The sequence below is a fragment of the Notechis scutatus genome, chromosome Z, assembly GCF_049901735.1.
Source record: "Notechis scutatus isolate UNSWTSFEM ecotype Mainland chromosome Z, rNotScu1.2, whole genome shotgun sequence".
NCBI classification, from domain to species: Eukaryota; Metazoa; Chordata; class Lepidosauria; order Squamata; family Elapidae; genus Notechis; species Notechis scutatus.
In genome coordinates, this window is record NC_142025.1 from 54,781,086 (window position 1) to 54,802,685 (window position 21,600).

The following is a 21,600-nucleotide window of genomic DNA, read 5'->3' on the forward strand; positions in this document are numbered from 1 at the left end:
GACAAAATGACAGCTAAAGCAACATTATTCCAAAGGGCTTTTGGAAGCTAAACAGTCTGATGGCTCAAAGGATGGCTATTTTTAATTGTAATTTTCTGTAGTGTTTTTAACTGTATATTTTAACTATATTTTTATTGTTGTAAATTGTTGTGAACTGGACTTCAGATTCTAGTAATAATAGACATGTGAAAACTGGAAATTCTTAAATTAGCCAAAATTAGACATATCTAAGAATTCCTCTTTATACTACACTTTAAAACATTACAAAAAGAACTCTGTTAATATTAGATATATAGCATAGTTTAAATGGATCTGGATTTCCTAACACATAAGGTATTTCTAAGAATATAAACCTTCCACTCATGTACCTCTTAATATAATATGTGCCTCCACATCATACTCAGACTTTAACAGAAAGACAAACGTACATATTTTGTTTACATTCTTACTGCCAGGATGTTTCCAAAACATTTCCAGAAAAACATGCACAGAAAAACATTGGTTAATTAAAACCAAGCAGCATGACATCCACGGATTCAATCTTGGTGAACAACATATTTGAAAATAATATATACATTCCTCTAAGGAGAATAGTTTTTAGCACTTTACCTTGACTAATTCAAAGGGGAATCTCTCATGAAAAATGCGATTTATTCGGGCTCCACCTGAGAGTTCTAGTGTATCCACTTGGTCTCCTGACCCCTCAATTCTCTTCTCAAAATCAACTGCAAACTGTTGGACCATTCTGCAGAAAAATAAATGAGGTAATGATAATTTTTTCAAGATGTACTAAATTGTGAAAATCCTACTAAGGCATGGATATCAAACTCACCATGTCACATTGCTGTCATGTGACGTATTGCGACATTTTTTCCCTTTGTGGAGTTGGGGTGGGCATGGCCTGTGCGTATCTGGCCTATAGGCCGCCAGTTTAACACCCCTGCACTAAGCAATTAAGAATGTTCAGAGATGCTTTTAGGTATTGAATAAACTTCTGTTGGCACCTTTATATGAAAAATGTTAAGTTATTGCCAAAAAGATAAAAAAGTATCTCTAGTTAGTGGCAAATTTATCTTATACATAAAACTCTAATGTTTTAAGTCACTATCAAAAGCTTACACTTACTGAAAAATAATAGAACTTTATTTTGGTTGTTGACGAATAAAAATACAATCACATCCACAAAAACAAACTTCCCTTTTTTTCTTAATGAAATGGATATAGTCTAACCCGAGAGTTCAGATATCACAGAGTAAGATGGAATGTTTCTTATAGATTCTGTTCTAACAAAGAGTTTCTTACCCAAAGAGAAGTTTTGCCACCCTGGAGAAGCTAAACTAAAAATAGAATCAACTTGGAATTAATACCAGCTATTTTATCTCTAAGCAGTCAGAAAAATCAAGTACTTCTACTATTCTAGGTGTAGTTCAGAGAATTCTGGTCTTTTTACCTGCACATCTTATAATTTTATTTATTAATTTTTTTTGCTGTCCATTTCATGCAGGGCAACTCTGGGCATATGATATATGCTTCTATTTTAATGTTGTATATATGTATGTATATGCATGTACACAAACACACCAATATATAAAAACCACAATAAAATAACAGTGAAAATACAGATTATAACTAAGCCTAAAAGATGGTTAATTGTTATTATTTTATACTAATATTTTTAATTGTACATTTACTGAGTTTTTTATTGGTTCTGGTCTCTGATCTATGATTGTAATAAACTGAATTGATTGATTGACTAAAAGACGGGAGGAAAGGAGCAGAATGTATGTAGGGAGAGATGGGAGCTACTATTAGTCGATCAACCACCTCCAGTGTGGTACTCTCCTATTAGGACTGCAAGCCAACTGGCAGATCCAAGTTTTCAGACTCTTGTGGAATGTAAGGAGGGGTAGGAATCAATCTCACCTCAGAGGGCCAAAAAAATCTCTTCCTTCTTGTGCATCTTCTTTCTGTTTTTTAAGTTCCATATTCAATTCTTCCAAGAGTGATGCCATTTTAAACACTTTTAAACAACCACCCAATTGATTTTAGTCATTTAATTCCAATAACCAAAAGTCCAAAAATCACCAAGTAATCCAAATAGTCCAAAGCTGTTTCTTCTTGTTTCTTTTTTCCACTTTCTCTTCCTGGGGTTCTATTATCTTGTTACAAAGTTTCAGTTAGGATGTATTTTTTAGGCATCTTGTTAAGGTTTCACTGTTAATTCCTTTTACTTCCAGGTGGTCTCCTCCATTTTTCCATATCCCACCCTTTTGTTTTTTCCTTTTCTCTCCTTTCCTTCTTTTAAAAGTTTTTAAGTATCCAAGAAATCTTTATTATCCCTTTGACATTTTATTTTTAGCTTAAATACCTATTAATGTCAAAATGAATTTCTTACTTAAGTCTTTTAGCTGTCAGTATGCGGAAGGAAAGAAAAAAAAAACAAATATTTTCCCTTCTCTCTCTCCTTCGCCGCTTCAGAAATCTTTGGGAACAATGTTTTTATAGCAGGCATGATATTCCCCTCTGAAAAAAAAATCGGGGCCGGCCAAGAGACCCCCCCACCGCGCGCCAAGAAATCGCCCGCCTGCCCGCCCGCCCCGCCCGCCGCTCGCCAAGAAATTGCCCGCCCGCCGCTCGCCAAGAAATCGCCCGCCCGCCCCGCCCGCCGCTCGCACCGCCCGGGCGATTCCCCAAAAAATCGGAATTCCGATTTTAATTGGAAAAATATCATGTCTGTTATAGTTCAAATACCAGGGTACCTTATGTTGTTGCTTTTTCAGTTCAACCCAGTCAGTCAAAGCTTTCTCTTCTTATCTTCCTCCTGCACACCTTCTTTGTGGTGGCCATTTCTGACTACCGCTGCAACCGCCTTCGGGAAAGGGAGTAATGGCCAGCTGGGGAGGAGAGATGCGGCTCTCCTCGACCCTGCTGGCAGTCTCCCCCCTCTTCACCATGGGGTGGCTTAGCCCCGAATCCAGCCGGCTCGGGGCGCTCCGGTGGCGAGCATGGATCGAAGCCGCACATGATCGCGGATTTCGGTCCGTCGCTGAAGCCCAAACCGGAAAGTCTCAGCTAATTGTTCTAAGAAAAACGTGATAAATGCACTTTTATCCCCCTTCATTTTTTTTGCTTTTGAAATATGTTTAGCTACAATAAAAGATAAAAACTTTTGTAATATCATTTCTCTTTCCCTCCCTTTCTCTTTCCCCCTCTTTCCCTCCCTCCCTCTCTTTCCCCACTCTCTCTTTCTCTCTGTTTCCCTCCCTCTCTCTCTCCCCCCTCTCTCTCCCCGGGGGGGGAGGAAACCTCGAACTGGGTGGTGAGAATCTGACGTCTGGACACTGATGAGCCCAGTAGCAGTGCGCCGACAATCAGCTGGTCACCAGAGACCTAAAGACCAGCTGGCCAGCGGGGAGGCGGGGCATCACAACACCGGCAACTCTGCAGGAAAAGCAATTGTCATCCAGGAGGCGAGAGCAAGCCGACGATGATGCAAGGTTGCATTGTGCCTCAGCATTGTAATGGGCTCCAAGAGGGGAAGCATGCTAAATTTCACTGTGCTGCACCAGGCGCTGTGAGAGCAGCAGACAGGCCATGGAGGCAGCAACAGCAAATGTACCACAACAAAGTCGGAATGCTGTTTCATGCAAAGGCAAGCACAGGGGCACTTCTCTCCTGCACTAAGGCGAGAAACACGATAGAGAAACACGATGGAACTGTGTTGGGGCATGCCATAGGTTCACCACCACTGCTTGAGGGGCTCCCACACCACCACAACTCTATGCCAGTTAAAGCCACCAAATGCTCTTCAAGAGTAGCCCCATTCCAGTAGTCCAAATGTGAGAAAATCATGGAGCTTAATGCAACCCACGTTCACTTTTCCTAATGCAGGACCTGGCAGTGGAACCAGAATGGTGTCGGCATTTTTCCACTCAGCTAGAGATGACCGGAGAATCGGCTTAGCATGACAGGGGCAAGAAGCAGGGGGGAGACTGCAGATGCAGCTGGCATTTGGAATGCTGCAACCTCCAACCTCATCAACCAGCCTTTACCAGCTACCCACTGCAGAATGTATTCCCCCAGGCTGGGGATTCTATCCTGGTCATGGGTGGGTCCAATGCCAGTGAATGCCATTTGCACCACCTTCTTCAGGACCACCATGGGGCCAATTTGCTGCAACAATCCTGGCGCAGCAATGGAGTCACATCCAGCAGCAGGCTGCAGCAGGCTTTTCCAACTTGACAACCAGCTTAGCAGCCGGCCGCTATCCAGCAGCAGCGCCACAGCAATTCCAGCTCAGCCACCACCCTGTCACCTGTCGCAACGTCCCAGCAGGTCCCCCTCCTGCCACAGCAGGTCCCTGCCCCACTGCTGGTCGCCATGGCAATTCCACCAGTGAGACCAGTGCCACCAAGGTTTAGAGTGACATTTGATGGGAATCCTGAAAAACTTGCTTATTTCCTCATCCAAGTCTGGGCACATATAGATCAATATGGAGAACAATGTGAAATAGATCGCAACAGTTTCAGCGATTTCAGATGGGATGAATGAAAGAGACACTTCCACCTGGATAGCCCAGCTACACAATGAGGAGGCTGCTGAGCTAAATGATGCAGATGGCTTTGTTGAGCTGGTCCAGGCTAGATTTGAAGACCCCGACAGAGTAGGCGAAAATAAAGACAAAATAAAAGTGAAGAAGCAAGGTAATCAACCCATAAAATACTTTAGATGGGACTTTAGATGGGTCACAGGCAATCTTGGACATTGGCCTGACAGAATACTTCTGCACTATTTTAAGGAAGCCATTGATCAAGAAGTCAGAAAAGCCTGTCGGGACTTCCGGTGGTGTTCTGGTCGACGACGGATCAGATACTGCGATTGTGCGCGGCTTTGATCCATGCTTACCCTGTTGGAGGGGTCCTTAAAGGACTGGATCCATCTGACCCACCTCGTAGGGCTGGTGGAAGAGGAGGAGACTGCCAGCTGGGTTGAGGGGAGCCGCATCTCCCCTCCCTGGCTTGGCAAACTCCCCTAGAAGACGGAGAAGCAGCAGTCTTTTAATGGCTGCCTTGAAGACAGGAAGCTGCCAGGACACAAGTTTTGTGTTGGAGAGTGAAAGTGGTGAGCGGCGTGTAACTGGATAAAAGACTTTGAATATTCTTTTGGATAACCCCAAAAAGCGGAAAGAAAGAGCCCTCGTTTGGAACAGTGGTAGCGGCGAATGAGAAATAAGAGGAAAATATAAAGAAAAAACTGGAAATAAAAGAATTATATGTGATTAGAGACTAAATTTGGAATAACATACAGAATTGGACATTAATCAGGCATTGGATAAAATGCTGGACTTATTTGGAACTGGTTAAATCTAATATTAATATTATGGAAAAGTGAATTAAAAATAAAAGAATTCTAAGAAGAAAGTGATATAGAGCACCAGCTAAGAGTTAAAGATTTCCTCCTTTTATGTTTCTATGAAAAATTACTGGTTGTATGTAACAAGAACCCTGGAAACTTTATAAAAAAAAGAAGAAGAGGGGATTACAGTTAAAACGGAGACTTCTGACAAGGACTAAAACAGAAAAAAATGACTTTTAATAAAATAAAGAATAACTTAATAGACCAAAGAAATGGAAGAAATAAGCAAAGAATTTAAGTTAGAGCTCCAAAATGTGAGAGAGATGTTTAAAGAAAGAATGAGATTGGTGGAGTTAATGCTGAGTAAAGTAATGATGTTACAGCTTGCGGAAGAACAAAGGAAGCCCAGAGAGGATGAATTAAAAGAAGGAAATAACAGCCTCGACGAGCATGAAGAACAAGGATCATTGTCAAAGGACATAAAAGGACTTAAAACAGAGACAGCAATATTAGAGACAATAAATAAAAGAAAGACACTCAAGACTAAGAAGAAGAAGGAGAATGCATAAGAAGAAACCCCAAAAAAGATAACTGAAAAGTGGGGGGGGGGGGAATATAGCCGACAGGCAGAGGGAAATAAAAATAAAATTAGAAGGAAAAAAGACTGGAGAAACGTAGAAAACCCAGCCAAAATTAAAAGGAATGATAAAGTTTAAAGATTTAGAGATAAGAGTTAGGGATTGTATAAGGGGGATACCACATTGGAATGTATATTGGCATTCAGTTTAAAACTTGTTAGAAATTATTTTAGGATTATATAACGATAACTAGATATAGATATAGATATAGATATAATTGTATATGAATTATGCTTTTATGAACTCTTACATTAGAGGTTTAAAACAGGAATGGAAATATATTAAAACATAGATAAATTTTGGATAAATTTTAGCGATTTCAGGAGAGAGATATTGGCTTTTATTTTTATTTTTTAAGATTGTTTATTATATAATTGGCTTAGGGAAAATTAAGGATAATAATGGTGTGTAATGTTAAATAAAATAGGTGGTAAGCTGAAAATGGAAATAATAGGGGATAAAGAACTGGGAATCTATATATGGATGAAATGATATTGATATTGAATTAATGAATTGAAATATGAAATGGAAATTTATTTAAAGATGGGTGAAATGGATACTATGATATGAGATGACATCATATAAGATTGGTGGAAATGAAAGTATGATTATATACAATTGATATAATCTGGAACCACGTTGTCCACGCAAAGAGATGTGTAAAAATTAAAAAATTAAAAACTTTTTGGAAAAAAAAGCCTGTCAGGTCCGCGGGATACCAGAGCAACTACAAGACTTGTATACCATGTCTATAGCTCTAGATAGATAAATTCACCCACATCACAAACCATTGAGAGGCCCCCGAGGAGAATGTTGGCCCGACATCCTCTAACTAAGCCTGCTGAGGCCATTCTAACCAACCTGCAGGGGTTATCAAGTGCTACCATTGTGGTCAAGTGGGTCATCGAGCTTCCAAGTGTCTGGCACCTGCACTGGTTCCTTAACTGTGCCCAGCTGCAGCTGCCAGAGGCAGAAGAGCTCCACAAAAGCCCCCAGATTCCATATGATTTGCCAGACAAGTCCATCCGCACAAAAGAGAGCGAGGAACCTCCAGCCAGACAAGGACCTCCTGGAAAAGCTAGCGAGGAAGAGGGCTTGAGGGTGGATGCAGCCATCCCCTCTTTTACAATTAAAGTGAGGCTGATGGTACCCAAGACTGGGGAGCGAGGAGAATTAGAAGCAGTAATTGATACAGGATGTACCCAGTGTTTAATTGGGCTTCCAATCATTGAACAATTAGGGTAAAGACTAGAGCCCTAAAATGCCAAATTAGATTCGAACAGGTGGATGGAACTTTGATTGGGAGGACACCAGCCACCCAAGTTACAGAACTAGTCAGATTAGAGATAGCAAGACATCGTGAACTTATTCAATTTGTAGTAGCACCAAAAATGTCAGAAGCTGTCATTCTGGGTCTGGCTTGGCTAGACAAGTGGGCCCCTAGGGGAAGATGGATTCAGAAAAATCATAATTGGGGTGGGGCCGCTGCCTCCTGTTCCTCCTGGCAAGCACCTGCCTCTCAACATGAGCCAACCACCAGAACCAGCAGCTACTGCTTCATATTCACCACCAGGCGAGCCCCCAGTTCCTAAGCAATATAGAGACTTAGCCAAAATATTTAATGAGGAGGAATGCAATATCCTCCCCCCTCATCAAGCCACTGATTGTGCCATCAAAATAGAACCTGGGGCCAAGCTGTCAAAACCAAAAATGTACTCATTGATGCCTGCCAAGATGACTGAACTGAGAAAGTACATTGATGCTAATTTAGCTAGGGGATTTATTGAGACAGCAAAATCAAAAGTGGCAGCACCAGTACTATTTAAAGCAGTGGTCTCCAACTGGTGGGCCGGGGACCACTGGTGGTCCGTGAGGAAATTTTGGTGGTTTTCAGATAAATGTCCCCCCCAAAGCCATTAATCCAGGCTGTGTGGGAACCCAAGGCTACACCCCCACATGGCCTGCCCACCTGCTGGCTCCCACCCTTCGGCTGAGCGCAAACCTTACCTTGAGTAGAGCCACGTGAGCTAGAACTGGAAAGTAAGACCAAGGGCGAGGGCGGAAAATCCGCCCCGGGGTGGCTTGCTGATGTTGGTGGGAAAGTCGGTCCCATATTCCAGAGCTGCAGTAGTCACAGGACTGGCCCTTTGGTCATTCCGGAGCAGCAGCTCCTCCACCCGTGTGTACCGGCCTGCCATCGACTGGAGGAGCTACTCCAGGATGACTAAAGGGCCAGTCTTGTGACTATTGCAGCTCTGAAATATGAGACCGGCCCATGGTGGTGTTGGAAAACTCCGCCATAGGGGGTGGCATGTGTAAAGTGCAAATTTGCGGGAGGTGCAATGTGCAAAAAACAGTGCAGCCCTCGCCAGCCAGGATGAGGTAATGGTGCTGTTGTGGCAAGAGGGGGATGGCAGCACAGGCGGGCCAAATTGTCTCTCTCTCAAGGAGCACTCATGGAGAGAAGCAACCGGAGTCACTCTTGTCTCTCAAGAGCCCAGCCAAAGTTTCCCGCGCTGCTTCTGTGAGCGCTCCTGGAGAGACACAGAGAGACGATTTTGCAGATAGCTTGGCCGAACTCCTGTCCCTGGGAGTCAAAGCACTGAAGTGCGAGCAGCGCGGAAAACTTAGGCTGTGCTCCTCGAGCGAAGGCAGAATGCAGATGCTGTGCAAATGCAAGTATTGGAAGAACATGTCAAACTAGTCAGACAGGTACTGAAAAAACTTTTAGCTGCCAACTTTTATGCAAAGCTGTCAAAATGTGAATTTCACAAGGAGGCTTTGGACTACCTGGGCTGTCAAATCAAGGGATCAAAATGGATCCTGGAAAAGTAAAGTCTGTGCTGGATTGGCAACCTCCACGAATGTGCAAGCAACTACAGAGTTTCCTGGGCGTTGCAAACTTTTATCGGCAATTCATCCCTTCTTTTGCGGAGGTGGAGCTCTCTTTAACGGAGCTAGTAAAAACCGGACTGTCTGAAACCAAGCCAAAGCCTAGTCAACCTCTCACTTGGACAATGGACTGTTAAAAATCCTTTGAACAATTAAAGCGCCTATTTGTGGCGGAGCCCATCCTCCAACATCCCGATCCAAATAAACCCTTTATAGTTCAAGCCAATGCCAATGATGTGAATGTAGTGGTGGTTCTACTTCAAAAGCACTCTCAAAATGAGCTGATGCCTTCTGCTTATGTGTCTAAAGAGTTAACGGACACCAAACGCAGATAGGCAGTGTGGGAGAAGGAAGCCTTTGTTGTACGATGGGCTCTCTTATCCTGGAGACATTTCTTTGAGGGAGTTAGTGAGCCTTTCAAGGTGTGGACTGATCATAAAAACCTTGAAGCTTTAAAACCCCCTCAAAAACTTTCTCCTAAACAAGTCCGGTGGGCTCAATATTTTAATTGCTTCAACTTCAAACTAAAATACATTCCAGGAGGAAAAAAATCTATTAGCGGAAGCCTTGTCCAGAAAACCCCAATTTGACAGCCGACGAGAGGAAACAGTATATCTCTGAAGCCCAACCAGCCGCTCAAGCAATCACTAGGGCATGAACCAAGCACCATTCAGACCTTCCAGAAGACAAATTAAGAGCAGATTTGAAAGCAGCATTGTCAACCAATATTTGGTTTAAAGAGAACCAAATGGACTTAACTTTGAGGGAAAGACTGATGTGGAAAGGAAGTAAGATTTATGTGCCAACCAGTATGAGACTAATGATGTAGTCACAACTCTTGATTAGGGGGCCATTTTGGATTTCTAAAAACTCTCCATTTAGCCAGAAGACAATTTTGGTGGCCAAGGATGAAAACCGATGTTGAGAACTATGTAAAAAGCTGTTCCATTTGTGCTACCATGAAGAATAGATCAGGGAAACCACCTGTGCTTCTCCAACAAGTAGCCGAACCTATGAAAACCTGGGAGGAGATTGCCATGGACTTTATTGTCGAACTCCCAGAAAGCAGTGGAAATACAGTGATTTGGACTGTCATCGATCTATTCTCCAAGTAAGCACATTTCACTGCTTGTAATGGACTATCTTCTGCAAAGCTTTTAGTGAAGCTTATTTACAGGCTTCACGGAGTTCCGCGGTGAGTAATATCAGACCACGGAGTCCAATTTACTGCTAAGTTCTGAAGGGAGTTTTATTGTTTTTGAAGTCTATTGGAACGTCCCAGGGGCTTAGCTCAGCGTTCCATCAGGCTACCAATGGATCAGCAGAACGTTCGAACGCAATGGTAGAACAATACATTAGACGTTATGAAAATTATCAACAGGAAAATAGGGCTGATTTATTGCCTTTTGCAGAAATGGCTTATAACAATGCAGTACACGGTAGCACAGGATTAACTCCTTTTCAAATAACTACTGGCATGGAATTTGTCCCTATGCCTGAATTACCTAGGGAACCACTCACTTCCATGTTCTAACAGAATGGATAGACTCCTACAAAAAGGGTGGGAAAACACACAAAAAAAGGTTTAGCAGAAGCAGCTGATGAATACAAAAAACATGTAGACAAGCATCGTTCTCTCCAACCACCATTTAAAGTGGGAGATAAAGATAAAGATTACCTAGTAAAAAACCTGGACCCAAATTCCTCAGTCCTTTCCCTATAGTGAAAGTAATTAACCTGGTAACTGTTCAGCTTAGTCTCTCTCGCATATTAGGGAAAATACATCCAGTATTTCACAGCAGCTTATTAAAACCAGCACATTATGAAGTTAAGAAAATTCTTGACTCTAGATTAATCAGGGGCCGGTTACAGTATCTGATCCACTGGAAAGGGTACCCTTTGTCAGAAGCTACTTGGGTGAAAAGTTAGGATGTAAAAGCAGATAAGCCTGATAAGCCAAAGGGTCCGGGGGCGGGGGTTAAGTGACTGGGTGGATTAGGCATTAACCCCTTGTTGTGTTTTGTCTATTTTATTTTCCAGGACGTGTTTTTTTTCTTTGGGGGGGGGGGAGCTTTGGAAGCCATATTAGAACCAGAAGCTTCCACGCTGCCATTCCTGTGCCTGGGAAAGTAGGAGGGGAGGAAGTTTAGAGTATTGGTAGTTAGACATAATAGCATTCTTCTTTTTGGTCAAGATCATGTTATTCCTGCACCTGGAGGAGGAGTGGTTGAAGGGATGTCTCAAGTTGGGACAGTTGGTGATTGGACCATGTGATGGACTGATGGGTGCAGGGGTTGGGTTTTGACTTTTGAATTACTAAGGAAAACCCAGAATTCTCAGATTTGGGGTTTCCCAGATATGCCAGTATACCTAGTCTAATAAAATGAAACTTTGAGAAAATGCCTGTCTCTGAGTTTTCAATTGGTGTTGGGTTTTTCCTAGCTTGAGCAACGAGTTGGACTAGAAGACCTTCTACTCTGTTATTCTGCATTCTGTAAATGAAAACCAGGGTTCAGTATAGAGTTGACCTACTGCAGCAAGGCTTTGGTTTTCCGTGTAGGATCATCAGGACGGAAATTCTTATATTCCTCCACCTCCTTTTCAAGTGACAGCAGTTGACTTTGCAGTTTGCTACGCAGGGATGGTAGGGTGTCCCGGATGTGGTTTGTCAATTGCTGAAGAGAAGATTTGAAGCACCAATAAGTTTATATTAATATTATTACATGTTTCTTACTACTAAAATAAGCCATCCTCCCTTTAAAGCCAGTGAGGCTGAGTCATGCACTATTTTTTTAAGTATCTGCCAGTCTATTCTGCTCTCAAAGTAGAGTACTGATCCAATAGACAACCTGTTCTAAAAGTTGGGAAAAATAATAATCAGAAGGTACTTCTAGTAATCAAGAATCTTTATACTACATTCTCTCCCCAAGAAAGCTCTACTTTGTTATCATTGTAAATTAAGAAAGAACAGAATACTTTTGTCTTATGTAATGTCACCTACAGAACAACTATGGCTTCAACAAAGTTTGCTCACATTCAGTAGAAAAGCATTCATATTTATCCAGTATTAATATACCTGCAGGACCTGCAGGATTGTTTATGCTTGATATAGAGACCTAAACAAATTACAGTATAAACCAAGATATCCTTGTTTGTTTGCAATAGGTAAATTACCTCTAAACTGAAGCATAGCTAATTGATTTATGGATATTAAGACAGAGTGAAATACTCACATGTGGGTTTAAAATAAGAGACACCTTCTCCAATAATATACACCATTAGAAAGTGTAAAAGAAACTCTCAGTGATGTTCAGCTGATGGTAAACATTAAGAATGAGCCAAGAAAAATTAATAGACTGCTTTAGGAACAGCTTACCTGGTTCAGGACCTTCTGCAAATGGGGAGTTCCCATGCGATCAGCCATGTGTCTATAAGCAGGATGGGAAAGGAAGAACTTGCGCTCAGCTGCCAATGCTGCTCTGATATCCTTTTTACCATCAATATCCTTCTGGCTCCGGTTCACAACTCCAGTATAGCCTACAAGGGACAACTCCATATGTTAAGTTCTGTCTTAAATTGTGCAGGCCCAAGAAGAAATGTTGAGAAGGGCAAAATGAGGCAGTGCAGCAACTTTACATAAAGTCAGGTAAACATAAGAGTATAATGCTAACAAAGGGAATATACTTCTATCACTGAAGTCCAGATATCAATTTTTAAAACTGTGAATATACTGTTATTTTTTCTTTGCATGAAACACTCTGGATCCGGGATAGGATCTCACCCTATCATCAATCATGTCATCATACCACTGATCTCAAATGATTATCTTTAATATAGGAAAAGGGAATCCAGAACTATGTAGAAAACTAGAATGCAGAATCTGAATATAAGATCACAAGAATGTGCTTATTTTGCATTTTATTCTAGATGCAGAATTGAGAATTCTCAATTGGATTAAATGGATAATCATAAACTTAGTTTGTGAAATGAGTCATCACCTAGTCCTCTACTAATTATCTACTACCAGATAAAGCTTGTCAAATTAATGGCTATCCAAAGGAATAGTTTGAAATCATAACCATGATATTCAAACCTATTTAGCAATTTTTGCTGAAACTAATCTGACCTACGTATTTCTTTTATATGTCAACTATTCACATGATATATATTAAAGCACTTTCTGCTGAACCATTTCTTTGTTTCTAAATAATTATTCTTTTTTTTAAACAAATTTTATTAATTTTTAAAGACATACAAAACATAAATACACAAAAACACAAAACATAAAAGCATAAAAAATCTCTTTTCTGAAAGTTGCTTAGTCCTGGGTTAAAACTCTTGGTACAGACACAAATTCAAATTCATATTCATTTTACATACCATTCCATATCTTATTAGCATTTTCAATTTTCTATATAACTTCTCCTCTCTTTTAAATTTTCTCAAATTTTATTTTATTTATCTCCTCTCAATTCGAATCATAATATTTATTATTCTTTGTCTGTTCTATTTCCAGCTATCCATTTATCTTTCTTCTTTAAAAAAAAACTTCTCCTGTACACTAAATGGAGTATGATGCCTTTATCTCTTTCCCCTATATTTATAATACTTAATATAGAACACATAACTTACATTGGGATTCTGTCTGGTACATTCTAAAATTATACAGTATTATCAAAACCAATACAAATCTATTCATTGATATTGATATTCATATCTTAAATATTTAGCACATTACTTTTCAGTTAAATCACATACTTTTATGGGAGCACCTATTTTCCATAGTTATTCCCCCCCACATCACATATTATAGATCATTATTTCATTACGATGTTCCCCCTTCTTCTACTTCAAATCTCTCATTTCTCAAAAAGTTTCACTAGGATAACATAGTCTAATCATTAATATTAACAATCATTTATATCTTAAACATTTTACCCATTTCAAGTAAATATCATGCCTTTGTGGGAACACTTATGCTTTCCAAAATTGTTTACCCCCACCCCCACACATCACATATCTTAAATCATTGTTTCATTACAGTACTCCCCTTTTCTTAACAAAAAATTCACTAGATTATACTAAATATTTTATCACATTTTCAATTACATATTATTTCCAATTTTCTATAGTTATTTCTAAATACAAATATAGAAATGCAATCTTATGTACCTTTCTAGAATCCCTTTTTCAATAAAAATTTATCCATTATCTCTAAAAAACTTTTGCTTCTTTACATCTTGCTCCCCACCATTAAGGCTTCTCATCCCTTCCTTTCTCCCTTGCTTCTTCTTCTCCTTGTCCTCTTTACCCCCTTGTCTCTCCATCTCCCTTTTATTCTGCTTTCCCCCTTTCTGTTGTTTCCTAACATAATATCCCCTTTTCACCTTATTCTTCTCTTTTTTGATTGTTTTTCCAGCTCTTAAAGTCTTCTTTTCCTTTTTCTCTTTCTTTTTTCCTTCTCCGACCAAAGTTATTTGTTCATCAAAGATGGCTTCTTCTTTGTCCCCATCATCCTGTTGCTCATTCAGCTTTACGTAAGTACAAACCGCCATTTCTAAAAATTGAAAAAGAGTGCCAAGGACATCTTTCCCTTCTTGCTTTTCTTTTTCATATTTTTGATATACAAGTTTCAGTCCATCCACAAGTGATGCCATTATGTAGAGAAAAAGTTTTTCCAAACAACCACCCAAGTGCTTTTAGTCAGAAATAATTCTCAGAAGTTCCAAAATCACCACACAATCCAAACAAGCTGTTCCTTTTAAATACTTTCTCTTTCTTCACTTTCTCTTTCTGGGGTCGAAGTTTAGTCACAAAATTCCCTTTAAAGTTCCCTTATATATCTTTTAGAAGTCTTATTGATGTTTAGTAACTCTTTAGAATTCTAGGCAATCTTCTCCTTATTTTCAAATTTTGCTCCAATTTTTTTTTCCTCTCCCTTCCCACTCACAGCCAAAAAGATTTTTTCCATCCGCTGTCACGTTAGGAAGGAGAGTGAAACGAAAAAAAAAAAAACTTTCCCTTTTAGAATATTCGCAGCTTGTAACTCTCACTGGAAACAATGTATCCTTAGCAGCCTTCAAGCCTCCAGGCCACTTTCTCTTGCCTTGTCCCGGTTGAAAGCAACTTTCATAATTCTTCCAACTTTCTCCCTCCTGCACCTGCTTGTCTGGCTGCAGATTTCTTCGTGGCGGCCATTGCTGACCGCCGCTCCTCCGCCTTGGGAAAAGGGGGTTCTGCCGGCTGGGGAGGGGGTCTGCGACACCCCCAAGCCCCTGTCCGGATCCCCCATCTTCAGCTGCCTCTACGGGGCAGCTATATCCCCCAGATCCAAACAGATCGGGGGAACCTTGGCAGCGAATGCAGCAGGGATCGCGCAGTATCGCGAATCCCTGCCGCTGCCGAAACCTTGCAAACCGGAAGTTCCAGTTTCTAAATAATTATTCTAAACAGGTATATATGGCTCCAGCTTTTAATGTTTATTTCCAGAGGAGAAAAGATTATTACAAGCAACTTATAGTATCAGATGCTTCCTAAGGCCAAAAGGTGTCCAGGGTAAGAAGATGCTGCCTGTCTATATTAGCTTTTCAAATTTAGAGGGCTAAAAATAACTCAGATGACAAAGAGGTAGAATCATTATTTTACCTGGAAGGAAAAAGGTTCTTAATTTAAAATTATCTCACCTTAGAAAAGATAGGAGTAATAAATTTTTCTGTTATATTTTCTAACCTATTTTCATCTAATGTAGTCTTGGAGTTAGTTAGTGACTCACTATTATTATGAACTGAAGCATATGTATATTAACCAAATGCATGAAGACTGGTCCAGAGGTGGGATTTAGCCGGTTCAGACCAGTTCAAATGAACCAGATAAGATTTTGCACAGTTCAAAGAACCGGCTAATCACACCACTGGCTGGCTCCGCTCACCCTGCCCGCCCTAGTCATTCCTTATCTCGCCTCGCCTGCCTTGGCTGGTGCCTAGAGTCATGCCAGAGGCACAGCTGCTGCTCCTCTCCAGTTCCCTCGCTTGCCTCGACCACATGGCCCAGCTGATCTCTGCCTGGTGAGTCTTCCTTCGCTTCTTGCCCAGCTACCTCCCAGGCAGTCCCGATGGTCCACCATTATTCTTATAAGTAATTCAAAGCAGCAAACTCTCAGCCACTCTGTGGTCAGCACTTCTGACAAGGCAATAAACAACAAGCAAGTCCAAACAAGCTGGCAAGAGTTTTATTCCTTCGCAGTGTAACAACAGCAAGAAGTAATAAGAATATCCAATTAAAGTCAGCTCTAAGCATCTGCCGACCCAGAGCCTCATTTATCAAAATCTGTAAGTGCCCCGCTTCCAATATCCAGCCCCACCCCCAGAAGCCAGCATCCCGTTTGCCCCACATGTCTCTAATGCATGCCCATCACCACTCAATCACCTCAAACACCTTAATAAACCTCAGATACCTTCCACCAGTGTCGCTGCTATCTGCCAAAGTGACCTCCAGGCGTTCACGATCTTTGTTCCGTTGCCCAGAGCCACGGTACCTCTGCAGTCAGCTGGGCGTTGCATCATAGTTAATTAGTTGATGCCCTGCTGATGTCACTCAGCCACGCCTGCTGCCATCGGCACACACAGTCCGGTGAGTCCGTGGATGGAAGATCACGGCAATGTCGTACATGGCTCAAGCCAAGCACGACACAAAATTCCAAATATCCCTCCTCCTCCTATTTTCCCCACCACAGTCCTGTGAGGTAGGCTGGACTGAGAGAGGGAATGACTGGCCCAAAATCAGCGCTAAACTACTTAACATGGTGGATAGCATTTATCTCAGAATTAGTAAAATGTAATCAAGCATAGGCTTAATTCAAATTGGGGGGTTTTTTGGGGAGGGGGCAATTAGAAATAAAAATCCCTGAGAAACTCAACCAAGAAGGGATCATGAGCAAGGTTCTCCCCATCCACAATCAACACTGACTGGAACTGGTCCTAGAGGAAGAGAATCAATGCAGAACTATGCCTCCCATTCCTATTCCCCAGTCCAGAATATTGTTGTCTTGATCAACAATATTGAAAGATGCCAAGAGATCAAGGAGAGCATGGATGAATGCACCATCCCCACCCCACTCCCACCTGAGCTCATCGACAAATGCAATCAGTACTGTTTCAATCCCATAATTCAGGCCTGGAAACCAACTGAAAGTAGTCCCACTATTCCACTTCATTCAACAACCATCTTCTCAACAACCTTCCCTATAGATGCATTCAGCAGCAGTTGAAAGTCAGGCCTTCAAGTTCTGATGACTTGGCATTGGGTAAGAGACCATTGGCTGGAATGCAGAACCAGTTTAAGGGCACTGAGTGTTCCCAGAGTACAGCCCATTCCCTACCTTCTGCAATATCTTCCTCAGCCAATAATTAGCCCAGAGTATTCCTTCCTTGTTTTGCTTATGAATTTAACCCAAAACCCAAAACAGGATTCACCGAAAGAAATATCCATCAACTATTAATTCAGAATGGCTTTCTACCTCTCCGCAGAGGCAACAATTTATTCTCCAAGATATCTCTGGCATCAGTGCCTTCATCCATCAGGTCTAGCTTAGTTATTACTCCAATTGTTCTTAGGCCTGAGAAAGAAAAAAGAATCAAATTAAGATCCATTTAGCAAGTTCTAATTTTTTTTCCTCAGGATAATTTTTCTTTGCAAAATAATAATAATAGCACTTAGACTTATATACCACTTCATAATGCTTTAGAGCCCTAAGTGGTTAACAGAGTCAGCATATTGCCCCCCAACAATCTGGGTCCTCATTTTATCCACCTCGGAAGGAGGGAAGACTGAGTCAACCTTGAGCCAGTCAGAATCAAAGTCTTGGCAGTAAGCAGAGTCAGCCTGCAATACTGCATTCTAACCACTGTACCACCACCGCTCTTATAATCTTTATATATTATGTATGACAAATACATCATCAGTCAATTGCAAAAGGCAGCTTTACTCAGGATAGCTTAGATCCTGCGACAATTCAACTGGTCTGTTTAGGTTTTGCATTTCTGCCTCATGTCCCATTAATTTTATAGAACTTCTGGAATCTTTTACTAGCTTGGTAGGCAGCATAGAATTTAAAAAGTTACTACTCTAAACAATACCATGTTTCTCCAAAAACAAGACCCGGTCTTATTTTTCTTTTGGCTTGAAAATAAGCACTTGGGCTTATTTTCAGGGAGGTCTTTCTTTTTTTAAAATGCAGGAGGCTGCGAGCAAGAGCAGACAGGAATAGGAGCACAGCTACCACTGGCCCAACCCTCTCCATCCCACTGCTTGCTTGTGGCTGCAACAGGCCAAGCTCTCGGCATGCCTTGTCCTCCTTGGCGCAGCGCAAATACTGTTAATTCCGAACATGGAGGCAGAGGCAGGGGGGAGAAGACAGGCAATCCAGACGTGCTGCGCGGGCCTGACTCATGGGAGGCTTGCGTGGCAGCACCGGCAGCAGGTGAAGGCAGAAGGATGGGGGAGGCAGGTGATCCTGATGCCCTGTGTGTTTGGCACAGCCACAAACAAGGCAAGAGATGATAGGATGGAGTGGGAGGAGCGTCGGAATTGCCTCTGCCTGGCTCTGCTGCACACTTTTCGCCCATAGGGCGACAAAGCTTCATGTGCTTGCAAAGGCCTTAATTGCTCCATTTCAAACCATCCCCTTTGCAAGCACACAAAGCTTTGAATCTCTGTCATTTCTACGTCTGGGCGAAAAGTGTTTGGTCGCCTATCAGGTGCTTGGGAATGAAGCAAATTGCTTATATTAGGCCCACCCCAAAAAATCAGGCTAGGGCTTGTTTTCAGGGTGGGTCTTATTTTCAGAGAAACACAGCAACTACTACTAAATTTTGTTCTTATTTGCATTTTGAGGTAAAGGATGCTTTAATTTTTATTATTTCTTCCACTTCTTCTCTGCTCCCCTTCCTATCAGTAAAGGACACCTCTTGACATACTCCTGTGTCACCAATCCTAGGTGAGCTGCATTAGCTGCCAATTAGCTTCAAGGTGTTGGTTATTATCTATAAAGCCCTGTATGGCATATGGCCTATATATCTGAGAGTGTCTCCAACTGTTTCTGCCCGTCTGTATGTTCCAGATTCCCTGAATTAAATATTGCCATATTGTGGAACCTAGGAAGTGTGCATTCTATGTTGTGACCCTCACCCTCTGGAACAGCATCTCCCACAAAGATGGCATCCCCTCTCCTAAAGTTTAAAAACCTGGCTTTGGCCCAAGTTTGGGATTAATGCTTACTATTTGTTCAGTGGCTCCTGTTTTGTTGATTTTGTTGAACTCTGTTTGATTTAATATTTGTACCTCTTTTTATATTTTCTCTAGTTTTGTTTGCTGCCAAGAGTCCCCTGGAGTTGGCCAGCCAATTAATTTAAATAAATAACAATACCAGAAGATTTTTTTTAAGATACTGAGTTCTTATCAATAAACTATTGCAACTACAGAACAGCTACTGTATTTTGACGCATTCTACCTGGAAAAATCATCATAATTTGCTATTTTGGAATTTCACACTAGTCTGTGATGTATATATCCACTGCATCCAAGTAAATATAAAAACATAATCCTAACCTTGTGGGTCAACTTCTTTAGCCAGTTTGAGCGCATCCGAGTTGGCCAAATCCATATTGGCTGGAGTCACAGCAAGAATCAAGCTGCTCTCTCTGCTAATGAACTGCAAAATCATATCTTTGATCTGGTATTCTATATCCTGGGGTTGGTCACCCACTGGCACTTTAGTGATACCCGGAAGATCAATCAGAGTCAGATTCAGCACTGAAAAGGAAATCAGCAAAGACTAAGAATCTCACCTGAAATATGCTGTTTTATTTTAAAGTCAACTTTGGACCATAGAGAGGGGGGGGGGGGGTGTCCATTAATGCCAAGAGCAAGCTCATTTAAATGAAAGAGAGGGAAATTAAAAAATAAAAATAAATTAAAGTCATCTTTATAACTGACTGACTCAGCTTTTAATTATTATAATAGGTTGTAACATTATTTCCAAAGAATACAAAAGAATTCCATCTTGAGAGGGTATATATCATTCTTTTCAGTTTTTTCCTGAAGGTAGACTTTTGCTGCTAGCAACATTGTAAAAAAAGCACTTCCATTTTTCCTCACTGCAGTTAAAAACTCATTTTCTCTCCTTCCTCATTAAAATTATATAATTCTCCTTATTCAATTATTTTAATTAGCACATCCAAAAATCCCCATTCACACTTTCAAAATGCTTGAGATGGCCAACTATACTTTTAAAAATGAAGCATTTTGTGAAATCCAATGCCCAAAATATTTCATGTTGAAATATCTTGTACATCCCTACCCTCAAGTAGTATGTGTGTGTGTGTGTGTGAGCATACATTCAGTATACATATAGATAAATAGAATAGACGCTCCTTGGGCAGTTTGAGCTTTCTGAGTTGGCACAGAAAGAACATTCTTTGTTGTGCTTTTTTGATGTTTTTGATGTTAGGTGTCCATTTTAGGTCTTGTGATATGATAGAACCTAGAAATTTGAAGGTCTCTACTATTGATACTGTGTTGTCTAGTATTGTAAGAGGTGGTAATATGGGAGGGGTTCTCCTAAAGTCTACCACCATTTCTATGGTTTTGAGTTTGTTCAGTTCCAGATTGTTCCGGTCACACTATGATAAATATCAGACAGCTAATTAGATCAAAGATGAGATTCTCAAAATCCTCTTTTCCTTACAAAGATAATGAGATTGAAAGTTATTTTCAATGTTTGGGGTCTGATTTATCTCCTGACTTTGTTCTAGTGAAACTTTCTTCATTCTTTCAATATCATCTCTTCAATAAATAGGATAATTATTACTACTGTCCTCAACTTACAAACAGTTGCTTAATGATTGTTTGAAGGTATGATGGACTTCATGATGATGAAAAAAGTTATTTAAGACCTCTCCTTGAAATTATGACTGTTGCACCAGCTTCTGTGGTCATGTGATCACATTTCAGGCACTTGGCAACTGACTTACATTTACAACTGGTTGCAGCATTCTACAGTCACGTGATCGCATTTTGCAACATTTTTTGCCTTTTAAAAAAAGGCAGAAAATATCCAATGGATAAGCTGAGTTTAACTTATGATATGATTCACTTAATGACTATATGATTTGCTTAACAACCACAATTATTTTCTTGACAATTGTCATAAAAATGGTCATAGAGTTCGGTCATGTGGAGACTTGACTTATGATTGCAACAACTTAGAACCAAAACTCCAGGCTCAACTGTGCTTGTAAATCTAGGAGTACTTGTATCTATTTTCCAGAAAGGGTAAGAATGCATACATTTTCTGAATAATATTTTCCAAATCTCCATCTTTTTTCCTAGATATTAAGAAAATACAATGTTCAACTTTTACAAAAACTCACAACACTTACCATGTGGTGAATATACCCTCAGGTTAATAGGAATAGGAGAAATGCCTTTGTTTGTTCCTGTCACCCTGTCAGTCTCTGCTTCAATCTCCTGTCGGACTTCATCAAAATCTGTAAACTTCTTAGATTTGCAGTGCAAAAATTCTGCATATTCTAAATGAGAAGAAATATCTCATGTGAAGCTCAAATACAAATCTAAGAGAATTTGTTGAGAGCTCACATTAGAATTATTATCTATTATCACAATTTAACCATACCAAATACTTCATCACGTTTACTAA

General features: G+C 40.7%; 1 protein-coding gene across 14 annotated transcripts in view; it reads right to left on the reverse strand.

Annotated features, from left to right (window-relative positions):
• Window positions 1–21,600, reverse strand: part of DNM2 (dynamin 2) — a 176,922-nt gene that overhangs the window by 119,918 nt on the left and 35,404 nt on the right. For all 14 annotated transcript variants that reach the window (XM_026688807.2, XM_026688802.2, XM_087945295.1 and 11 more), the window contains exons 3-8: window positions 21,323–21,472; window positions 19,491–19,694; window positions 17,401–17,499; window positions 12,262–12,422; window positions 11,418–11,560; window positions 610–745 (exon numbers count right to left, since the gene is read on the reverse strand). In XM_026688807.2, the coding sequence (XP_026544592.1) occupies window positions 610–745; window positions 11,418–11,560; window positions 12,262–12,422; window positions 17,401–17,499; window positions 19,491–19,694; window positions 21,323–21,472 (893 nt within the window). The remainder of the gene's footprint in view (window positions 1–609; window positions 746–11,417; window positions 11,561–12,261; window positions 12,423–17,400; window positions 17,500–19,490; window positions 19,695–21,322; window positions 21,473–21,600) is intronic.